The sequence below is a fragment of the Patiria miniata genome, unplaced genomic scaffold (assembly GCF_015706575.1).
Source record: "Patiria miniata isolate m_02_andy unplaced genomic scaffold, ASM1570657v1 HiC_scaffold_17, whole genome shotgun sequence".
Taxonomy (NCBI): Eukaryota; Metazoa; Echinodermata; class Asteroidea; order Valvatida; family Asterinidae; genus Patiria; species Patiria miniata.
Genome location: NW_024037055.1, coordinates 6,241,728 through 6,265,844, shown reverse-complemented (window position 1 = coordinate 6,265,844; position 24,117 = coordinate 6,241,728). Strand labels below are relative to the sequence as shown.

Here is a 24,117-nt window from a genome sequence, read left to right as displayed (position 1 = left end):
ACAATTTTCTTTGAGAGGGGCAAGGACACCCACCCCATAGTGTCAGTGGTGCGAAATGGGGGGGGGGGAGGGGCCATACAAAGGGGGCACTAGGGGCAAGACTTTTTATACAACTTTGATGAAAAGTTTGGTATCATAAAACTGTCCTTTATTAGCACATAGAAGTGATTTAATGGTCCCGTTGACGGGCTGTAAATCTATCCATCGACAATAAAAGTCATGTGTTATACTAACTTGTACAGGTAACAAATCTACTAAACACACACCCTCTGGATAATACTAAGGTAATGTAAAGTTACCGGTAGCTACCACCAAGGGCATACAGTGGGGGTAAATACAGCAAAACAAACATCTTTATTGTGTTGGCTACCTTTATGCTGCTACCTGTCACGCCATGGGCCCGGGCCCTGACAAGATATCAGATTTGCCGTCAGAAATACGCCTGGCCTTTTTTGGACGGGGGGGGGGAGTCGTGACCTTTCACTCTCAAAACCAAGCGGAATTAGTTTAAGCCCTATAAGCTGTATTCACCGGCCCCGTTTTTTACAAGAGTTGTTAACTTTGAATGAGACGTCGACCGAAAACAAAATCATCCCGTGCACGTTGAGTTACTGATTCATTGCTTTTAAAACTTTCGAATTACTAGCGGCAAAGTTGCGGAATTTGAATTGCTGTTGCATCATAGGGCCAATACTAAGATGAAAAGCGCAGAGACTCAGTTTGTGTCTTTCTTGCGTCTACAACGTTCGATATCGACGTGATAAAGTTAATCAAGTTCATGCCGTTAAGTTGTCCTATAGTGAACAGCCCATCCATTAGCCACGTACATTATGATGTTTAACACTCCGAACAAGAAATACCCTGTAGCTAATGTTAAAGAATATAAATTTCCATTCCAGAATATAGACTCACGAATGGATGCTCCCCTTAATATTATAGTTACAAGTATGCAACACTGTTTCCTGAGCATTATTAGTATAGTTCGTGAGAGCGTAGGCATACCTTTTGGATCATAGAAATTGAGGTCATAATGCAAGAGCGCTGAGATGGACAACAAACTGTTTGCGTTTTAAGTCAATTTAGAGGAACTGCCATTGATGTCATAGTTCCGAAATTATTAACTGCGAAATGGAAAGGCTATAGAATGATAGAGCGATATATCACTGGTCACCATGAATGACCCTCTTCTACGAATCGGAATGATCAGCACAAAAACTCCCCAATTATACTTCATGCAAAAGCTTCATAAAAAGGTTGGGAGAAGGTTGGACCAATTAAAATCGACTTATATAAATGTACATCAACGGTAAATACCGGTAACAACAAACATTCAATTGCACGTACTATCTTAATCCTACCGATTCATCCTTGCTTATATGCAATGTACATGTAGTTGTGTTTAATGCAGTCCTTGTAAATGCACCTTTGTGTCCCATATATTTAACCTTATTTTCAATTCTCGTTTTGCCACTTGCAAAGGTATTTTGGTGCATGTTTTGGTTTCATGGCTTCATGCTATTGCAAATTTCTATATTCATGTGCAAAAGTGTGATGACATTTCAGGCAGAAACCTCCATATTCAAGTCAGGTATTTCAACACCAAAAGTTGCCAGAAGTTTTGATATTTAGCTGTGACAGTCGTACATATTCTGCCACCACATGGCATTAACCTAATGAGCAAACTTTTCTCACAAATGGTTTCAATGAGCAAATTTGGGGTTCACAATGTGAGCAGAAAACCCCTAAACTGAACATTGTCTTCCTGAAATGACATCACAGCAACAGCGCCCTCAGTTGTCCGGAAAAGCATGGAAAATGTTATAATTATGTTGAATAAAAGTGCAGTTTTCAATCAAATTAACCTCCCCCCCCCCCAAAAAAAAAAGGTTGTCAAACAGTTTTCATACATTTAAGAGTAGAAAGTTGTGTTCCTTGGAAAGATTCAGTTCAAAGTCTTTTTAAGTCCCACAAAATCAGGTCGTCAAAAAAAAACCTTTTATTTATTATAAAATGGCACTTCGAAACCTGGTTTAAAATCCGTTTATCACTCTTTATTCGGAATATCCCGATGGCCAATTCACCGCCTCTGCAAAACTCAATAAAAAAAACACACAAAAGACAGGTTTGTATACAACGGTAAACCTCCACCTGAGTCGACCGCTGACACAAAGCAATTATTGGCGACCCTCTGGAAGTCGAAAGAAAAGCGATTACGTAACAGCCGCTGTTGTCATGTAAATAACCGGAATTGCTCCGCTGCGGCATAAAAGAGACGGATTGCTAGTAACGGATAATCACTTTGGCTGCGCGTTGGGTGCAAGTGTTGTTTTCACCCAGGTGGGCCGTCAGGCAGGTTGCTTCAACTCCTCCAGCGGAACCCAAGTCAACAGGTGCAACAGCATTCCACTGGACAAAAGGTACTTTTTTTGTTTTGACCAAGCATTTTCAGAGTTGATATATTTGGCATGCAGTCAAAGATCGCTGAAAATTAACCAATAAGGACTTCTATAATAATATCTTGACTAAAATAGAGATGTAAATAATAGGGATAGTGTTCAAGAGACGCACCAAACAACAAGTCGAGCAAGACGTAGAAGAATTCTTTTGAATGCCTATTTGATTAGAAAATAAAAAAGGTGTTTCAAATAGAGAAAAGTTACAGTTCTAAACAGATTTGTTTATCAACAATCTGATGAAAAAAAATGCCGACTTATTTACCTTATATTAATGCACATGTACATGTATTTACATTTCTCTGAGAACTCCATACTGAGGCTCATTCTGCCCTTTCGTTTCCTTTATTTTAATAACCGTCACGCTTCTTTTTTACAAGCAAGACTTTTAGCAGATTATTAAGAAGTGATATTTTGCTGTTTCTTAATGAGCTTTACAACTTGAAACTTTTAGCAGGCAAATTGTAGTCTTCGGATTTGCTTTTGTTTAAAAAAATGGCATGTTTTTGTGACTATATATAATTTCAGTATTTATCTCCTGTTTCTTACGCATGAAACCTACTAAGAATAATTATTTCCATTTCCATTTCTGGAAGGGATACAAGTCTGTGATTCTTCCCATGCAGTTACCCATTTATATTCCCAAGTAGAAAAGTGTAGGCCTAACATGCCCATTACAGCTTGATTCGAACTTGGGCCCCTCTGATCACGAAACACAAATAAACACGGAACTTGTATTTCTTTTCAGACATGAAAATCTTGATTTCCTCAACTTTCAATGCTTTATTAACTAAATTTTCAGAATTTGCAAGCTGAATTCTTGACTAAAGGGCGTGCGATGTAAAACCTCTTTCTTTGCGATAAATAATTTTGAAAAATTGCGCACATCACAACACTTAGTACTGTTAGTACAGTACGGAATAAATATTCCAATCTGAGATTAGCCATCGATCGAATCAAAAGAGGTCCGAACACAACTTGTTTGGAATCATCCAAAATATTTGAAAATCAAAACTGTAATCCATTTCGCACACTTCATTATGTAGAGCAACAAAACTTGCTCTATACATTATACATAGCACTTCAAGAACTAACAAACGAGACAAAGAAAATGGGTCCTCTACTAAATGGCTTTGTACGAGGGAAAGTTTGTAGGCTTGCTTAAAAGATTACAGAATTTTGTATCTACAAAATTCGTAATCCCTTTGACAAACCCATATTGTATATGGGATAAAAAAAAACTATCCTTAAATATCTGGGGGAAAAGTGACAAAACAAGTGTCGCTGAATGAGATAAAGTTTGCCGATTTGTTTGATCTCAGAATTTGATACTTTATGCGACCATGTCGCTAAACATGGCAACTCTTTGCGTTCAATGCGATGGCCATGGGCGTGGTGCTTCCTGATTGGTCTGAAATGGTTCTATATGCAAATGAGTGGCCCCAAACAATGAATATTCCGGAGGAGAGCTCATTGTGAACGTTAGATAAACGGTTTTCAGAGTTTAGAGGATGAATGAAAGAGCTGTGAGGAATGAAAGATATCGAAATAATAAGATGAAAATAAATTAGTCTGAAGGTTAATAAAACTTACTTATATACATTCTTATTTATTTATTTTTGAGATGGACCTACTTTCAAGGGCAGAGGGAGGGGGAAAAACCTCGGAACACCCCCCCCCCCCCCCCCCCCAGTGTTCTTTCTCTAGAAGAAAAATGGGAACTTTTTTGTTTGAAGAATATACAGATTTTATACTGTCTCTATTTGAGTCATTTTATGACAAGTTGTCTGGGTTTTTTCGTCGGTCGGTTCAATGCACAGTAGCCGCAATGTTAATTGACCCATCATTTTGACTTGTTTACCGAGTCACACCAGATACGAAAATAAAACTTGAAAGTCAAACACCCATCGAAGAGGAACACTTGACAATCTCCCGGAAGTCATCAAGAGCTGTAACTCATGGTTAGAGTATTTCTCCACGGTTAGACTAGAGTATCGTAAAAAGTATAAATTGGCCCATATAATTGGGCTGCGTGCACGGAATGAATAGTAGATTCGATATTTGGACAAGGGATTGCTTCTAAACTGTCGGTTCTTGGGTGTTATTTACGATGTTTGTTATGAGTGAGGGACACTCACCGCGGCGCAGTGTGTAAACGAAACTTGGGAGGTCGCACTCTCCCGCGATATTTGGTTTATTTGTGTGGGTGATGATGTCATGATGATACACCCCCCCCCCCCTCCAACCCTTTTTCAGAAGGCCTGTAATTGGGTGCGTTTCTATCTATTGATACGGAGCACGCACGAGCATTGCTAGGTTATAAACCCCAAACCATATTGTGTGCTGACGCATAACAAATATGTCGTCCACTGGGACACTATAGTAAACATAGTGGAACAAGGAATTTCACAAGTAGAGGATAAAAGACATCGGTGTGGGTGGGGTTAAAAAAAGACAAAATGGGGGAGGCATTGGACGCATAACTTGCAGTGGGAATAATAATGCGACTTTGTGCTCTTAGGTTTGTGATTTTTTCACGGGGACACAGAGTTTGAATCCTGCTGCTGGTTCCATGTTGTGTCCATGGGCAAGCCACTTTATCTCGCAGTATTTTTAACTTCTCACAACAAACCCTGGGACCAGAATCAAGAATCAAATACCACCGATCTCTACTCATCTAAAAGGAGATGATATGCTTCTTGAAACACTGCGAAGATCTTAGATGAAAGAAAAATGGATGGATTTTTGTTGGGAGATGTTTACCGATGTGCGAATGCAAATTTGCTCTTTATTTCCATGTCCATCCGTACGAGACTGCTGAGTATAAGAGGCAACTCTTCAGGTTTTTTTTACACAGAATACAACATCATGACCTATATGGGCCTGTAATGGGCAGAGCTTTTAGTCGGCAGTTGAAATTTTGACCTGGGCGATTAATATTTTAATTGGCAAGATTATTGCTTCATTTCAAAGAACTTCATAGATTTGTACAGTTTAAATAACTTATCACGTAACCCTAACACAACCCTAAAGTTCCTTTAGGGCCTTTTTGCTATGTTAGTTACCATCCTCAAGACTCCAAAATCCTCAAAAATGTTGCACTTATGTTCAAATGAAGGATACCCATCGCCTCAATCCTTCAAAATCGTCAGACAGTCCTGCCTCAAAGAAATGCATCCATCCTCAATCCTCCAAAATCATCCTCTTCTTTAAACACTCATCCTCAATCCTCCACAATCCTGATGTCCAAAAAACACCATTCATCCTCAATCCCGCAAAAATCCTCGTGTTTCTCAAACGCCATTCATTCTCAATTCTCCAAAATCCTCCAAAACTGTCAGGAGAATTGAGGGGGGGGGGGGTAGTCCCCTTTTGAATTCGTCCGTGGTACACTTTGATATTATTCGCATGTCCTCGGCCATTTGAGTGTTCATTCCTTATAGTTTGACCGCAGCCTCATGATGGGCATATAGCTTTCAGTCAGCAGTTGAATTTTGGCCTGGATAACTTTTGTTTTGAATTGGCAAGAATTGGCTTTAGTTCAAAAAGATGCCTTAATTTTTGTGGATCGGTACCGGTACACTATACAGCTTCTATACATGGAACAATCCTCAATGCGTCCGTGGTACACTTTGCCGTTGCAATGTTCGTGTTGGGGTATTCGCGTTGGGCCATTGGAGTGCTCAATCCTTGAAATGTTCAACAATGCGAAGTGTTTACGCCGAATCTTATATCGATGATAGATGATACAAATAAATATATTGGTTCTCTGAGCCCGTTTGATAGATGATACAAATAAATAAATTGGTTCTCTGAGCCCGTTATTTGTCCTGTACAACCTTGAGCACGTTATGTGTTTGAATGGACCCCGAGGCGAGCTCATGCAATGGAAATTGTTTAAGAATCCTTGAAATCCTATCTTAATTTTTGTTAGTCCTGATGAGAAAAAAAGAGCAATACGTTTGCTGTGACTAACTGCGCCCTGATGTCCCGTCAAATGGATGTGCATACCGGTACACATTAATGTTCAAAATTAAGATTTTTAAAAGGTACATTTTAATCAGAAGCCCTACTTTTTCATGTTGAGGATCTCTACAGAACTATAGAGGAACACTCGGGAGATCGTTCAAAAGTTGTACACATTTTGAGTATCTCGGTACAAAATATCGCTGACAAGAAAAGGGTCACGGTTACTGACGGGAGAGACCTTGCTTCGTCTCTAGAAGAATTATATTTCCCTTGAAAAAAAATATGGAATTTTCAAAATGCATATACTAAAGCTAGTTCTTTCATATAGATTGACACAATCTTGATGTCCTGTCTTTTATTTGTGTTATACGTTGCAGATCGTTCCATCTTGAGACAAGATGGTCTACCACTCTACAATCCAAACGGTTCTCTTGGTGATTGGGGGCTGTCTCGTCTTAGCCTCGGCACAACCAAGCTCCGTGAACTTCACTGTGAGCCATGACGCCGACACGGACTTCTTTACCGTCAGAGAAGGCCAGGTGCTTCCTTTAAACATCACCATCACAGGCGGTGTGGATTTAGGCATCATCAGCGTAGTCGGCACTGATGACAGCATTTACGAGATAGTCAACGCCACGGAGCTCAACATCACCGGCAGCGGGGATCTACCTGTGATGATGACCGTGCATGTGAGGGGGAAGGCCTTGGGGATATCGGAGCTGGAGCTCCGGGTGAAGAGGGATGGTATGGCCAAGGAGATGGTGGGTGAGTACACTATCAAGGTCATCCGGGTGCCCACCATCCTCGATTTTTTGTTCACCTACCTGCTGCTGGTCTGGCTCTGCTTGTCTTACGTCACCACGGGGGCCAAGATGCAGCCTAAGGTCATCTGGAGCAAGATGAAGCCTCCATGGGGGATCCTGATCGGTATGCTGGGCCAGTTCATCCTGATGCCACTCTGGGCTTTCGCCCTGACCAAGATCTTCTCTCTGGATAATGAGACGGCACTGGGTCTAATATTCGTCGGTACCTGTCCAGGAGGCTGGCTCAGCAACATCTTCAGTCTCCTGCTGGACTGTGACTTTGTCTTGAGTCTCACCATGACCTTCTGTTCCACCGTCATGGCCATGGGGATGATGCCCCTTAATCTCTTCATCTATGCCACGCCCCTCGTGGCTGATAACTCCGAGCTCAAGACGCCATTTGTGGAGCTCGCTATCCAGCTGGCAGTCTTGGTAATCCCCATTGGGGTCGGTATGGGGCTGTGCTACAAGTTCGAGAAGTTCAAGAAGATCTGTGAGAAGCTCCTCAAGCCGCTGGCTGGCATCCTGATCCTGCTGGCTCTGGGTCTGGGCATCCCCTCTCAGCTCTACATCTTCACGTCTCCTTGGCAGGTGTGGGTTGTCTCGGCTCTCCTTCCGATTGGAGGGGTCCTTTTAGGCGGGATCATCGCCAAGATCATCTGTCTTCCCAAGAAGTCTGTCATCACTGTTGCCTTGGAGACAGGAGCGCAGAATGCCCTCCTGGCCAAGACCATGTTGGATCTGTTCTACCCGCGCCCGGAGTCCGACCTGGTGGGCCGCGTCCCACTGATGACCAGCCTCATCAGCTTGGTCGAGGGTATAGTCGTTACCTTGGCCTACGTCTTAATCCGCTATGTCTGCTGTCGCAAGGATGAAGACCAGCAAGACTTAGTGGAGAAGGATGCGAACGAGAGCGACAAGGCTGAGGAGGTCGAGAAAGGAGGCAAGCAGGAGGACCAGAAGACGGAAGAGGAGTCGCAGACCAACTTTACGGACGACAGTCCGACGGACCAAGCTCATGTTAACCCCGTCTTCGATGACACTGAAGAAAATGAGCAGACATGGGCGTAAATCCCAGGAGGGGTGGGGAGGATATATTCACCAATTTTTGACGGGGAGATTGGTCATTGTATCCCCCCCCCCAGCATTTTCAGGATTTTGCGGGGTATATGGTCATCTCCAACTCGCCAAGCATTTACGCCACTGTGATCTAGCTCCTTGTAGAGAGATGATTATTACAACTTGGTAGATGACTAAACACGACACAGTGAGGTCCTTACACATCCTCACGTCATCACAAATCCGCAAAAGTTATCCCACTTTCAAATCAAGTGTCAAGTTATTAAATATTTATAACTGATATAAGGTTCATCCTCAATGTTACGTGTGGCGTTACTTGTGATTTGACTTGAATTTTCAGTTTGCTTTTTCACGGACTTGAGAAACAGAATAACTTTTAATCAATTCTCAAAGATAGTGCCTGTGAAGATAACTTGTTGCTATGCTTCAGTACATTTTCAGTAAAATCAAATTTCTCCGATGTCACTAAATACGCGTATACGTTCTTCCAAACGTCACATTAAGAATCATTTGCATAAGCTGAAAGCTTTTATAAATAATTGATTATGTAGAGCCTACACTCGGCGACTACTTGATTTTTAGACTGAAGAATGTGAAATGTAATAATGACAACTGTAAAAGGTAGTAATATGCAGTATTATAAGTTGTATATAGTTCATTAACAAAACAGTAGTCGAGCACAAATAGTGATTCGAGTATTATAATAATGAAAAAATAAACTTGAAGAAACTCAAAAGGCAATACAGTCGAACACCTTTATAACAAGGTCCTTAGGACTTCACAATTTACCTTGTTATAACAGGTACCTTGTATTAACAGTATTGGAAAACAAAGCAAAACAAAGACTTGGGACCTAAGATTTTGCTTGTTATAAGCATGACGTTGTATTAACAGTGCTCTTCTTATTAGGGTTTGACTGTACTAGATGCTAAAAAATCGCTCGAAATGAAAGGAAAAATGAAATGAAAGGAAAATGCATTAGAAGGAAGTGGTAAACTCACGCATTTTTTTTTTAGAAATTACAAACATATTTTATTCTGTTGGCTACAATTGTGCCAAACAATTTTCATATATGTTAGATACTCGTAAGGAAAAACGTCTAGTACTCATTAACAGTTGTTTTTAAAGTTGCCTTTAGGCCAAAAAAAAGTCTCAGGTTTCTGGTATGGAGCTTGCCCAAAAAGTGGTGCGGCGACGCGGCTTTTTTTTTTTTTTACCTGTTTCTTTTGCTTCAAATGTCGGCTGATGACTGCGAATGGTGCCCGACTAAACTTAGTGCAAATATTATGGGAGACCAGAGAGGCCACATAAAGCTTATTCTCGATCATAACCCTATCTAAAAACACGTTAAAATTGTGCAGCAGCAGGATTTTAGTCAAACCAGTGAGTTTGGCGGTTTTGAGACATCATCTTTCATTGAAAAAAAAACCTTTTTCATTTTGCCGACGCGCATGGCTACGGCGACGCGCGCGCATACCAGAAACCGGAGACTTTTTTTTTTGGCCTTACATAATGTTTTTTTTAAACAAGATGTCAGTATACTTTTATTTTTTAATGCGAATTGAGAAATATAATTGGGCAGTGTTTTTATACGCTTTAGTAAGAAACTAGCCGATTCCTACAAGTTATTTGCTTACAAATCCAACCGATTAATAACAAATAAATTGTTAATAAATTGTAAATAGATTTCAACATTAACTCACTGAATTAAATCAAGATTGTGTGGAGGCAGTATGTGGCATAAGAGCAATTTTCTTAAAATATTAAAATGTCCAAAAATAGGAACTGCAAACAAAAGTAGCCAGCCCATCAGTGTTCAAGAATTATTTACATATTCTTACCATCAAAATTGTATTCTAAGATGGGTACTTTAATTACAAACAGGTATAAATGTTTTAAAAAAAACATCTGTCCACTGGAAACCAAAATATCCCATCAATTCTACAGACGCTGTTAATTCTCCATTGTCCTGTGCATACATTAATTCCATAAAATACTTTCATTAAAATAGTTCCTTAAAATACTTATAACAATAACAAGATGGCACGTGGTGTGCTGTCATTTTCCAGAAAATGATGGCACCTGCTGTGCTGTCATTTTCAAGAAAAGTAGATTTTTTCGTATAAATTTCCAACGATGGTCGGCTGACCATTGTTGGAAAAGAACTGGCATTGTTGTAATACTGCCCCCAATTTAGTGTACAATGTAGTTGGTGTCTTTCTAGGACACACAGAATGTAAGGCAGTTAGATTTTTATAAACTTGCAAATTTATAAGTGGTTAATTGCAGAGAGAGAACATCTTGAACCTGCAAAGCTTGAAATTTCAATGGCGACATTTTTATTTACAGCATTTGCAGCAAGTTGCAATTTTATAGCACACGACGAAATTCACTGCAAGCACACGGATCCCATTCCGACTTTTAAAGCCAGAGTCCATCATTTGCTGCTATCCAAAAAGTAACTGGCATTTTTATTGTTCAAAAACATACTTGGTTGAACGATAGTAAAGGGACTAAACTCCCTGTGAAATTATTCTTTCTGGCAACCTGTCATTTTGAAGAAATCAACAAAAGAAGGCCTTTCCAACGGTGCTTCTTAAGAAGCAACTTTTGATTTGGAATCGAGATCCTAGAATATTGTTTTTCTCGAAATATACAGCTAAAGATGAGCTGAAACTTCATCAGGTTAGTTGTTCAGCACCCTTCTTTAGATCTTGAGCACTTTTGTTGCTTCAAACGAACAAAATGCACAGATTACAAATGATGGACTATACCTTAAATTAGTTCACTGTCTCCCCTCCCAAACTGATCTCTTACACAAACTGTTGCAATGGAAATGCGGGGCATGTGAAAAAGGCCCTCCTTTGTTATTGTTCAAGCCTTGTTACTTTGCAACGGACTTGTGATTTAACTTGGGACCGGACTTTTCGTCAGGTGCGTGGAAGAGGTTCGTTACGGCGAAAAATGGGTCAAAAGATCAAATTTGGATTTTTCAGGTACATTTTGTCTCGAGGGACTACGTCATTCTGACGGCATTAACAGTATGAAAAAGACGGAGGGAGGTTTTTCCCTTTCCCCTGGCAAAAAGGACGTTAGCGTTTAATACTAGTATGTTCCAAATGCGCTAATGTCCCAATGAAGTGGGTGGGTAAAGTCAAGTTTATTCCCGGCAAAAGGACGTTATGATTTAACATGTCGCTGAAGCGCACATTTATGGCAAGGGAGTTCCCGGTAAAAGGCCATTGGCATAAAAATGTAAATAACTTCAGTAATACTTTAGTAATACTGTGAAATATAAACGCACAATATTATTGCAATTATTAACGAATTTCATTTGTCCAAAATATCAGCCTTAAATTATATTTTAGCTGTGGGCAGCAGCTCAACAAATCATCATGTCTCGCCCGTTAGTCCGTACGTTAGTTATTTAGTTCGTTATTTAGTTAGTAATCAAATGTTGACATTGTCTATTGCTCCTACATATTTTGACCGATTTCAACCAAACTTTGTCACAAGTATCAGTAGCCCAGCCCCAACATGTCACATGACCAAACTGGGGTCATAGGTCATCATTGGGTCAAGGTCAAAATAACGTCCAAATTCAAGCAAGCTCAAATAACAAAAGTCGCGCTGTCAACATGTTGGCCTTGGTCAAAAATTTAAAAACGCCCATGGTGACCTCTTCATCTGACCTACAGCTATGGGGTCAAAGGTCAAAATAAGGTGAACGCAAATTTGTTGGCCCGCAGCATCCGAGATCCGATCGAGCTTGTTAATTTAGAAATGGGAACACAAAACCTCTAAACTCGATTATCTCCAAAAAGTGTCTCTGCGTGCCTTGGCTGCTGACGTCCTTTTCCTTGGCACAAGATGTTCTGATGTACTTGTGACAATAGTCCAAGCCAAGAGTCCCTGCTGGAGCATCTAAGACGCGGTGGTGACTTCCAACTGAAGGAGCAGCACAACAGCGAGCAACAAGAGAAAGCTGATCGGCCAGAGCAGAGACTTGGAGATGGGTATGCGACACAGTCTGGCCTGCAACAGAATAACAGATCATCATGCTGTATAAGTCATGATCATATTGAATTTTATTTATTTCAATGCTTTATAATAATAAAAACGGGTACTTATATAGCACTTTTAACTAAGATCAAAGCACTTTGCATTATTATTACCCCAATCATTGGGCCAATTAAACATTCCCAAATACAATTTCAGCTCCCTGGGGAGTATACAGCTCGATGCTGCCTGTTAGGCACAAAGAAGCTAGAATCAATCATAAACCATCTCTGCCCTCACAGGTACCCATTTACTCCTGAGTGGGGAGAAGCAATGAGTGACAAAGTGCCTTGCCCAAGGGCACACGCACCATAGCCGCAGGCTAGAATCGAACCCACAACCTGCAGAATTACCCGCAGACCACGAGTTCAATGCTCCGGACCACGAGGCCACGGCACTCCACATGAAATGAAACCAGGGATTCCTTAAAAGTGTAAGAGCACTGTAGCCTGGGAGCCTGATAGGACTACATTTAGTTATTTATTTTCTGGCACAAGTAAAGTGTATCTGATTTTGAAAAAAAAACTCTTGCCCTACAAAGCTAACGTCTCTGGTTAACAGGCCTGTGCAGGGTTGAGCAACAAAACAATTGAAAGTTGGTAAACTTTCTGGAAAAGGCCGGTTTTGAGACATTTTCTAACCACAAAAAGTTAATGCATTCTACACTTCAGAACTGTGAAGTTAGGAGCTAGAAATTGCTTGACGGGTCCTTAATCCTTACCTTGATGTTCAGTGTCGTTAGGTAGAGCATAAAGGAGTCCAAAGCATTCTGGGACGCATCATGGTAACCAAACGGTCTGGCGCGAACCTCATGACCCAGGCGTTTGAGCCGATTGCAAGCCGACGTAACCCTACTTGCCTGGAGATTGAAACAAGAGCAGGAAGGCAATTATACGCTACGGTTTGAGAAACAAAAAAGACCATGGTTTGCACGCTTGGAGAGCGCGGCACCAGAATAGAATGGGACAAATTCCAAGCTGAAATCAAAGTCACCACTTTACTTTGTTGAGGAGTCGACTCTCTGTCGTACATGTCATTAATAATGGAGCCATAAGAATCGCTTACAGGCGGTATTTTATGATATTGCCCCTAACCTCCTAGCCATTGGGATAGAGAACTGAGTACTACAGAATACTGTGAGTGTTGTGCACACTTATATGTTGAAGTATTTCATACTTCAGTTTAGTACTAGTAGTGTTTTGTAGCTTAAGGTGAGGTTAGGGTAACCCTTACCCCCTAGTACTTCCTCAGGACTACCCTGCTAAATCCAACAGAGTCCAACCGGACTTTCTTGTTCAATCCACTGTGCCTCATTTTCAGTTGTCTGCTGAATCCAACGGAGTCTAACATGGCGTTAAAATGCGGTTCAGTTGCCTGCTGAATCGAACAATTTGCATGAGGAATGTACACAAGGGGTTAACTGCTCAATCCAACAGGCTCCATCGGGTATGTGACATAGTTGGATCCTGTTGAATTCAGCAGGGTTAGGGACTTTTCATAATTTATGAGGCTAATTGTTTCGTTTGGCTAACTCAGGACCACCAGTCTGTAACTGGCACAAACCGTACCTGCATGAGACTGATGGCAATGAAGACGACAGCAATGATGGCACCTGCTATGTACGAACCAGAGAGGAGAGGGTCCAACCTGGTCAGTGTACCACTGGATACGGAAACAACAACTGCAGGGACAAACAGAAAAGAGGTTAATATTGCCCATACAGAAAGAAATATTAATTCGTTAAAAGCTTTTATACAACGCCTGAAGAAATCACCGTCATCTGATTGGTGGGTCCTTGATCACATGTCATTGAATTATTCCTCCCAACACACGGCCCGGCCGCACTGCAAAAATAGAAGTTCCATTGCACGGTCACATGATTGGTGGCTCTGACCAATCAGATGACTAGGATTTATTCAGGTGTTGTATAAAACAAATAATGAATGTTTTACATTCATGCAATGGAGAAAAAAAATTTCATTCGGTGACAGATGGAATGTTCCATTCCACTCGGCTTCGCCTCGTGGAATGGAACATTCATCTGTCACCTCATGAAATTATTCTTACCATTGCACTCATAAACATTCATCATTGGTATAATAGCCAAGGCCAGAGACTCTTCTCAGTACCAAACATAACTTACAAAAAGACTTGTTATCGCATAGTACCACTGTTAATCTTGCTGCAAACCTTTCGAATCAAAAGTTGGCAGGTGTAACTTTGTATTGAAACATGCGGGCCAAAATGCAATGCATGCATTCTCAAGGTGGAATAGACATTCCGTATCATAAAAGCCGAGTTGTAATCAAGTCGTAAGGAAATCACAAGATTGCAACACTACATTAACGTTAACTGTTGTTTGTTTTCGTCATGCAGGCCCAATACATGAAGGTGCAATATGAAACATTGAGGATCCAGGTGTAGTGAGGTGGCTATGATTGATGTGTACGCACATGATGTGCTCTGATTATGGACTCCGTGTCGTAACAATAGGTGGCGCTATTGCCGGCAACTAAGGGTGAAGGCCAGTAAATAGGCCCGAAATACGCAGGTCAAATCACAATCTGCACGCCCTCAAATTCTCCGGTATTAGAGCATTTGGAGTGCCCTGGACTTGAGGGTTTAGAAACAAGAAGGGTTGGAAGCCGTGCAGAGGACTGCAAACTCGTATTTCTGTGAAATTTTGATGAAATTAGGCCCCCAAATGGCTCTATTTTGCCATGGAGCGTAGCCGTCCTTTTTCAAAATGGCGATGGGCTTCAGGACTACTTTTAGGGGTGATCATCTTTGGATGGAATTTGCTCCAAAAAGTCATTGGGTTAACACCCCAAAAATTGAGCAGACAATTAAAGATGATGAAATAAGCTTGAATTTGATGCGTTTCTCAAACACCTTGGAGAGTTGTGGGTATTTTTAATACCACTGGGAACTGAGTGCGCGTAATTATCACCGAGGTCTATTGGCAGTCTGTTTACTGGTCTGCTACCCTCAAGACAGCTATGACCAAGTTGGGGCTAGGACTATGATCAACCGTAGTCTGACTAAACTTCAACCGAACGCAGGATGGTTGGACCGGACCACAGGGCAGGGTTGCATCACTGATTACCAATAGCTGCGCACATCATAAAACACAACGGCGAGCCAGGACCCAGACGTTTTGTGATAACATTTTGACCATAGTTTGACTGGAGGCATTTGCACGTCGCTATTAGTGCGCAGGCATAAGTTATGTCACAAATCAACCACTAGTCGACTAATGGTCCCCGCCCCTATGAAAGACACAGGTTCAAAGTCCAAAGTCCAAAGTGTTACAAAATAAAAAGAAGGTTAATATGCAACATACACAAGACAGCATCCAAGCCCAAGATGACAATGAGAAGTGACATGCATGAAGCGGTGTGACCATTGACAACCTTAAGCAGTTTGGCTGCCTCGTTCACCATCTGATGAGAATGAAAAACGTGCAAAAGACTGATCGTATCAAATGAGAACATCTATACGAAGCCATGCCATTACCAACATTCACAATTAACAATTAGCAACAGGTGTTTCTTCATACCCGGGTGGGTTTTTTTTCAAGCCGAGGGTGTCATGCACATGTCACATACCACAGAACTTCACTATCGAAGTGATTAAGTAAGATCTACCAAAACCGGTCGTTGGCACAGCAGCGGGATCACGCCAATGCAAACATGGCCACCACTCACTACGGACGCGTGTGTTTTTTTCCTGAGCATTTTCTGTGTTGTTTTGTTTGAAAATTGGTAAAGAATCTACAGGTGTGGCTTTTATTTGTGAGGTTACTGTCTACAGCGAAACAGTTTGACCAACGTGAGGCAGCATTTGTTGACCAATTTCTCGTTATTATTTCTCGTTTGCTCGCTATTACGTAACACTTCGATAGTGAATTGTTGAGTTGTTTCATGCCAATCAGTCAAAAAGATAAGAGTCATTATTTAATTCTTTGCCCAGTCACCTTTGAGTACTGTGAGCTTCCCTGTCGGACATCTGTTTTTTCCATGAAGGAGTTAACCCAGAACCAAAACTGACTCTGCCTATGGGAACTGGGAACCCGACTACCCGACCGCTGATGTCAGGAACCAGTTCAAGATTATAAAATCGAGTTCCCGTAATTAATTTTACATTATTACTTAGTAACTTCTCAGAAAATGAAAAAGAAAGGTTTTGAAATGTCATTTATGGGAAATCTTCAAAATGAAAACCACGGCCTAAATTCACAGCGCTGCTTAACAGTAAGCAGAAAAGTTGTGCTTACTATAGCAGAAAATCATGCTGCTTGCTTAAGCACTGTTTCATGGCATGGATTGCACGTGCATGGAGATTTCTATTGCTATGTCACTGATTTAAGCAACTTTTCCCTCTGGGCTTAAGCGTACTTTTGCTGTGCTTACTGCTTACAGTCTCTACGAAACATAGATGCGAGGCTCGGTAAGCACAAAATCGGCTGTTTATTAGCAGTGCCCAGGCTACATGGAAAAACAAAACAGATTCACGTTTATTACGCGTGCGAAAATGCAATTCGCACCTTAAAGCTTACATATTGAGCTCACTGTACACACTTACATCTGCGTGTGTGGTATTTTTTGTACAATACTAAAATATGTTATCAATGAGCGTGCGAGTCTCACCGATATCGCTTTGTCCGGTATGCGGATGCTAGCGTCCTCAATCCGCTCCGACAGGCCCATCAGCAGGTAGATCATGAGCTGGGTCTGGGTGGCATAGTTGGTCAACATGGCTGTGTAGGACAGATAGAGTATGACGAAGCCTGCCGTCATCAGAACCGTCAATGCAATATTGGCTCTATGGCTGCAGACAAAGATCATTGACGGAAAAACTTTGCTTTTAAAGGGAATGTACATCATTGGCTTTTGCTGTAATTTTCAGAAATGAACTATTTGAGGGGTTAGTATAATAGATCCACTATTGTTACACTGACATTTTTGAAGTTTTGTGTTCAAAAAGATTGGAAAAACCAAGAAAAACAAAACTTTTCAAGTAGTCTGGTTCCCTGACTCCACAAAAGATAAAATGGATCAATTTATAGATGATGGAAAATTGTAAGGCAAGGGAACCAGTCTAGCTGGCCTGCACCCGTTCATGAACATGTAACCAATAGCAAACAAAATTTGGACTGAAAAAATGGTAAATTTGGAGCAGTAGTTGAAAAATAGTTAGGTTTTTCCAACACTGGTCGGCCGACCACCGTTGGATATACAAAAATACCATTTTCTTGAAAATGACTTCACACCAGGTGCCATAATTTTACAAGATGCTTGAGACTGTCATTTACCAACATCCTAGTAAGGTATTTCGTAAAAACTTGGTAGTTTTATTTTTCGATGTCTGCAAATGTTGTATATTCCCTTTAAAGTCTAGTTCTTATAAGCTGTTCAACTTATAATAACAATGTGTAATTTATAGCGCACATATCCACTGTTATTGGTGCTCAAGCGCTACATCATTATTACCCTGCTCATTGGCCAATGAAACATTCCAAAGACCATCTCAGCTCCTTAGGGAGTATACAGCTCCATGCTGCCATTTCGGTGCGAAGCAGCTAAAATCAATCACAATAACCATCTCTGCCCTTACAGGTACCCATTTACTCCTGGGTGGGGAGAAGCAATGAGTGACGAAGTGCCTTGCCCAAGGGCACACGCACCACAACCCCAGGCTGGACTCGAACCAACAACCTGCCGAATTACCCACAGACCATAAGTTTAATGCTCCAGCCCATAGCACCAAATATGGCCAAGTTCGCTCAAGGACTATAGTTGACCAATGGTTAACTAACGTTTGCCCGAACTCTGTCTAGTCGACGGTGGTTGACTACGCTAGTCGACTATTTGGAACTAGCCTACTGGGGTTGGTTGCTTCGCTGGTAACCAATAGCCGCGCGCATTCATAACGCTAGCAGAGAGCCAGGATCCAGAAGTTTTGCGATGACATTTTGACCAGCGTTTGACTAGAGACGTTCGCACGTTGCTACCAGTGCGCAGGCGTAAGGTACGTCACAAATCAACCACTAGTCGACTAATGGTCCTTGCCCGAACTTGGCCCGAGTTAGATCACTCCATGGACCTATCGGGCTTACCATGTCCAAAGGAAGGTGAAGTTGATGCCGTCCAGCATCATGTACTCGGATGACGTGAATAAAACTGGTAACCCACAAGCTACGACCATCCACAGTATGCCAAGATAGTAGAACCTCGCCAGCGACTGCACCAACTGACTATGTGACCGGTATCCGGCGAAATACCTCGATGAGCACTGGAGGGACACCTGCACGACAAACAAACAAATAAACGTGATAAAACATGGCCGGGATGATCATCTTCCAACTTGGAACACGAGTTGTTCCCAAAACAGATTTAACACTTTAGGACTTTTAAATGGCACATGCAATGTAAAAAAAATTTAATGCTTGAAAATGCACCTTTGTGTCCCATAAAACCTCATTTTCTATTTTCGTTTTGCCGTTTTGAATTGTTCTTTATGCTAATGCCAATTTCCATATTCATGAGCAAAACAGTGATGGCAATCGAGGCAGAAACCTCAATGTTCCAGCAATTTCAGCGCAAACAGTTGCTAAGATTTTTGATATTTTGCTGTCATAAATTTTCTTTTCTTTGGTAATTCGTTGTTTTGTAAGTGCCATGGCTATAAGCCAACGAGCAACCCTTTCTCAACAATGTTTTAATGAGCACATTTTGGGTTCACAATTTGAACAGGAAAGCCCTAAACTGAGAAAGTTGCACAAAATGCGTTCCTCAGAAAAATTCATCGCATGAATCCTTTAAGGATGTTTTATGCACAGTTGATCACAAGTGGGTTACAAGTCACACATAAGTCAGTCACAAGACACTCATAAGTCAGTCACCAGACACTCATAAGTCAGTCACAAGTCACTCATAAGTCAGTCACAAGTCACTCATAAGTCAGTCGCAAGACACTCATAAGTCAGTCGCAAGACACTCATAAGTCGGTCACAAGACACTCATAAGTCAGTCACAAGACACTCATAAGTCGGTCGCAAGACACTCATAAGTCGGTCACAAGACACTCATAAGTCGGTCACAAGACACTCATTAGTCAGTCGCAAGACACTCATAAGTCAGTCACAAGACACTCATAAGTCAGTCGCAACACACTAATAAGTCAGTCACAAGACACTCATAAGTCAGTCACAAGACACACATAAGTCAGTCACAAGACACTCATAAGTCAGTCGCAAGACACTCATAAGTCGGTCACAAGACACTCATAAGTCATTCACAAGCTAAATCCCAAGTCAGTCACCCTCGGTCATTGTATGTCACACATCACAGCAGTCCGCGGTTGTTCAATAGATGTGGGTATAACATGCCTTCTCTATCATTGAAGGAAGCTGCTCGCCCTCCACATATCGGTTCAGAATGAGCGAGTAGAGGTAGAAGATGAGATTGAGTACCCCAGGTAGGATGTAGACGCCCGCCACCGACTTTTGACATCTAAGAGGAAGGGCAGGCGACGGCACCTGCTGGTGCTTCTCTGATGAATTGCAGAACAGGTGCATGAAGGCACTAAAGTTTTTCTGTTGGACAAAACAATCAATTCAAACTCTCGAGATGGAAAAGAATACATGTGAATGAGTCTGTTCCTTATGGTCAAAAATTTGACACTTAATGAATATTCGCCATGTCTTTATGTCTTAACTGCACCCATTGAAAATGACTGATACCTCATGTATATTCATGAGCCAAATGGACTTCTTTCATTGGTCAATGTTTCTCCGCCATCACAGAAGTAAAAGTAAGCTGACTGTGATGCATCATTCTGTAGGAGAGAATGTGCGGTGGTATCAAGGATTAGCACCTGGACTCCAAACTATGCAACAGCAAATAAGGTTGTCAGTGGTACCATACTAAAACCTTCGCAACCAACACAATTCACTTCAATTCCCAGGAGTCTTAAACAAAATTTGTCAAGGAAATGGTCTGGATTTCTTTACAAAACCTTTTGAAGAAATTCAGTATTGATCATATAGCAAGAAGCGTATTGCAGGAAGAATGCCGTCAGCAGTACAGCCACGATAAGGGCTGGGTACAAGACGTTGACTAGCTTCCACAACAGTGTCAGTTGGAAGGTACTGCCGTCTTGGTAAGGCTTCAACTGGACCACTGGCTGCCAACCAATCTAGAACACAGAAAAGACAAAATCTTGTAATCGTCAGCTCTGTTGCTTGGGTTTCCTCCACTTTTCTCAAACTTAAGCACTCTTTTATTCTTCGTTATAAATACTAAGACAGTTTACCCATTCCTGTTGGTCAAGAGTCTATCGAGTGGCCGGTTTTTAACAGTAAATGAAACATCAGCTGGCTGGTCTTAAAACACTTTTCCACGGTCACATGAAATTTGGACTCCTATGAAATCTGATCCTTTTTACCCTTATATTGGTTGAATGTTCACAAACCTCAGGTAGGCATGCACAATACTACCAGTGGGTCAGTATTTCAGTCCTAAATTTCAATACACCGGCACAGCTGCATTCTGCGCCCAATCTCCATATAAGGAGTTGTTTACAACTTCTGGCTATAGAGGCACATACCATAGCTAGAGGGGTGTTTCGAAAAAGAGAAAGTAAAATTGTTGAACAAAACCGTTGGAAATTTATAATTTTTGACTTGTTTGGACTTTTGGACCGAAAAGTTTTGACTTCAGCTCGGGTCATTATCAGAGTCCAGACTCCAAACCGGCCGAACACACATCTATTCCTTTATTCTATAGGGGCATACTTTGCGGTATACGCACACGAACGTCAAAGGTTTGGCACAGAGCTTACATTCAGAAACTTAAGGAGTTGGAAAGGACTGGTCCATATACTTACCAAGATTTGCAGCCACTGATGGGGTTTGGACAAGCCGACTCGCTTAGCGGATAGCTCAGCTCGCTTCATGGGGTCCGAAATGACGGACTCTGTCAAACCGCGACTCTCCTCCTGTTAATTTAAACAAGTCACGTCAATGGGTCATTCCTTCTCACTTACTTGCACTTTTATTTTACCACTCAAGACCGATGTAGTCCGTATTCTCTGCATCCAAGATCCGCTTCTTGTGAAGAATTATAATGAAATCTAAATTGTGAAGCAGAGATGACGCTTCGGAAAGCTATTTCACAATAGTATGGTTTGCTGATGACCCTTGGTGAATCAAATGTCTTCCGTTAAGACTTGTTAGTTCCGATAGCACTGATCACGAGAGGTTACGTTAAAGTTTCAGACAATTATAATTCCGCCCTCCACAGGAGAAAGTGAAGCACAGAATATTCTGTCTGAAACATCACAAAAACACCGTAAGTTGTTTCTTTTTTTTTCAGAACCAATACTTTAGAAGGAAACAATTTTCAGATGACATCACTTTCAAAAAGAAAAAAATGCAAAATCCTCCACCACCAATTTGTAAAGTTTAAAGTACATGTACAATAACATCAAACACGTCTTAGCTGTTCCTACTGTGACGGCACGTGTGGTCTAGCGGTAGAGCACAGGATTCATGATCGTGAGATTGTGGGTTCGCGCCCCGCCGTGGCCGTGCGTGTTGTGCCCTTGAGTAAGGCGCTTTACCTCAATTACTCCTCTCAACCCAGGTGTTAAATGGGTACCGGTGTAGCATGAATTTAGGTTTTATGAAATACGGACTCATTGGTGGTATTGCGCATGCTTATGCATAGATAATTAGGAGAGGGACCGGTCACGTGAGAGGGTTTAACCAATAAAAGGGAAAAAGAGTCAGATTTTCATACGAGTCTGATTTTTATATGACACCGGCAGTATTCAATGCTGGGAAGGTAACAGACTCGCTGTGGAGGGGGTGTGGCGATCCCCCCCCCCCTTCCCACAGCAGCATTTCATGGAATTGGAGTCTGGACCAATCGCTTTAAAAGAGAGATAGGTACTCCGTTCCTGTGAATACCGGTTCGTCCCCTTTATCTTTACTGTGTTTTGAGGCTGGCTAGAAAAGCTTTATTATCAGTATCAAGTCATTTCACGGAAGACGTGGATATTGTACCTCATCAGATCGTGGGGTACTTTTTTCCCCGATGGTGAGATAAATGACGTCAGAGCTTCGGTCCATGTCGCTTTCCCCGTAGCATCGTAGACTGCCATAGCCTGGCTGTTCCTCCCTCTGCCTTGTCGCGTCTTCACTTTGGTAACCATTGGAATGGGATGCGATCAGCTAAACACAAGACGATATTAAGAATACGAGTACAGAGTAAAATTTGGTTTTGACATCAGACGTTTTTTAACCTTTTACGCATTTTTTACGCAACCTTTTACGCAACCTTTTTCCATTTTTCATTCAGACAAAAATGTTTATGAGCAAAAAATGGATGCAAACATCTGTAGTAAGTACACTGTATTTATGAGAGGATTTTGACACACTTTTGTTGACAGCAAATTCAAAATCCTACATAAGTTCATTTTATCTTAGCAGTTTGTGTTTAATTTCACACATTGTCAGAAGGTAAAAAATATTCAAATGCTGACTAAGGCTGCATCCGAATCGGCTGTCTGGGGCTACGTCTAGGTCCGCGCCCATTGAAAATACGTGGGGACGCGCTGACAATAGACGTAGCCGTAGCTCGGTCCGTGGATCTGCTAGTCCTAGCTGATCCGTATTGCCAAGTCTAGGGTAGATTTTAATGAATTCAGGATGATATTAAGGGGAAAAAACAAGACCAAGATACAGGGGTGCTAGCAACTGGGAATTTAGAAAAAAATGAGAAAAATTCCAAACCACACAAGACTTTGTAAAGTGTTTTTCAATTTGTACTGGCATTTATGAGAAGTGAAAAAAAAGAGAAAATCAGCCGATCCGAGGAAAAGTTGCATGCCTGAAGATAATAAAAAAATATGAGGAGAGACATTTCTAACCTTCTGTGATTCCATACTTTTGATGCCCTGTACTTCATTTGTCAGCGACTCCGAGTTAAATTACATCTGAAATCCATAGAAAGCTGTATAATCCTCTGTTAAATTAAAGTCAGAACCTGATCAAGAAGAATGACAGACATTAATAAAAATAATAACACAATACTAAACTAAAATTGAGACCAACATTTATTCTACACTACACTCTACAGCCCATCTCATCAACTCTCATGAATAGTTTTGCAGTAGAAGATCTTGGCTTCAAGACTTTCATGGTTTTAAAATCTGAAGCAGACGACATTTGTGTGCCCCGAAAGGATTTGTCGCATACGTAGTCCTGTTTGTTTTCGCATGGCGCTGGATCACATGATCTCATTAGGATCTGGAATGAAACAAACTGGCCCTCGGTAATGGAGCTAGGCTACCTCTATGGTTTTGGTTTTACCGAAGAGCAACCATGGCCGGAGCCATCCACCATGTCCCCGATCGGGGCCGGCCGGCCACATCCATAATCATTCACCCACGCTCACATTCACACACACACACACACGCATGATCAACAATAAATGCAACTGCAAGTCTATCGCGACAGGGTTGTCAATCATAATATATGCAGATCAGTTCAGCTCTCTTTCTAAAATTATAGCATTTCGGTAACTTGTATTATTAGGGGGAACTTACACAAAAAATTGACATTGAAAATTCTAATCGGAACGCGGAACAACTTACAAAACTTTACATACTCGACTCACACTGCACTGTCATGACTGTGCACAAGCAGCGCAGCTGTCTAATCTGTTTATTTACTTGGAAGAGGGCGC

General features: G+C 41.5%; 2 protein-coding genes across 5 annotated transcripts; one reads left to right on the top strand and one right to left on the bottom strand.

Annotated features, from left to right (window-relative positions):
• The first annotated feature begins 2,282 nt into the window (after positions 1-2,282).
• LOC119723654 (ileal sodium/bile acid cotransporter-like) lies at positions 2,283-9,101 on the top strand. Its single transcript, XM_038194433.1, has 2 exons — positions 2,283-2,417; positions 6,800-9,101. Exon 2 carries the CDS (start codon positions 6,821-6,823, stop codon positions 8,294-8,296), a length of 1,476 nt encoding a protein of 491 aa, XP_038050361.1. The 5' UTR covers positions 2,283-2,417; positions 6,800-6,820; the 3' UTR covers positions 8,297-9,101.
• A 2,566-nt stretch (positions 9,102-11,667) lies between these two features.
• On the bottom strand, positions 11,668-24,117 carry LOC119723652. Of its 4 annotated transcripts, none has more exons than XM_038194432.1 (12): positions 24,026-24,117; positions 23,300-23,394; positions 22,434-22,601; positions 21,254-21,364; positions 20,384-20,563; positions 19,755-19,961; positions 18,483-18,670; positions 17,014-17,194; positions 15,708-15,807; positions 13,933-14,045; positions 13,086-13,223; positions 11,668-12,340 (listed from the first exon to the last, which is right to left on the bottom strand). In XM_038194432.1, exons 2-12 carry the CDS (start codon positions 23,312-23,314, stop codon positions 12,230-12,232), a joined length of 1,512 nt encoding a protein of 503 aa, XP_038050360.1. In that variant the 5' UTR covers positions 23,315-23,394; positions 24,026-24,117; the 3' UTR covers positions 11,668-12,229. The 4 variants fall into 4 exon arrangements, with proteins under 4 accessions (XP_038050360.1, XP_038050357.1, XP_038050359.1 ...); XM_038194429.1 differs by having other exon boundaries at positions 23,300-23,415; positions 24,026-24,112; XM_038194431.1 differs by having other exon boundaries at positions 23,978-24,048.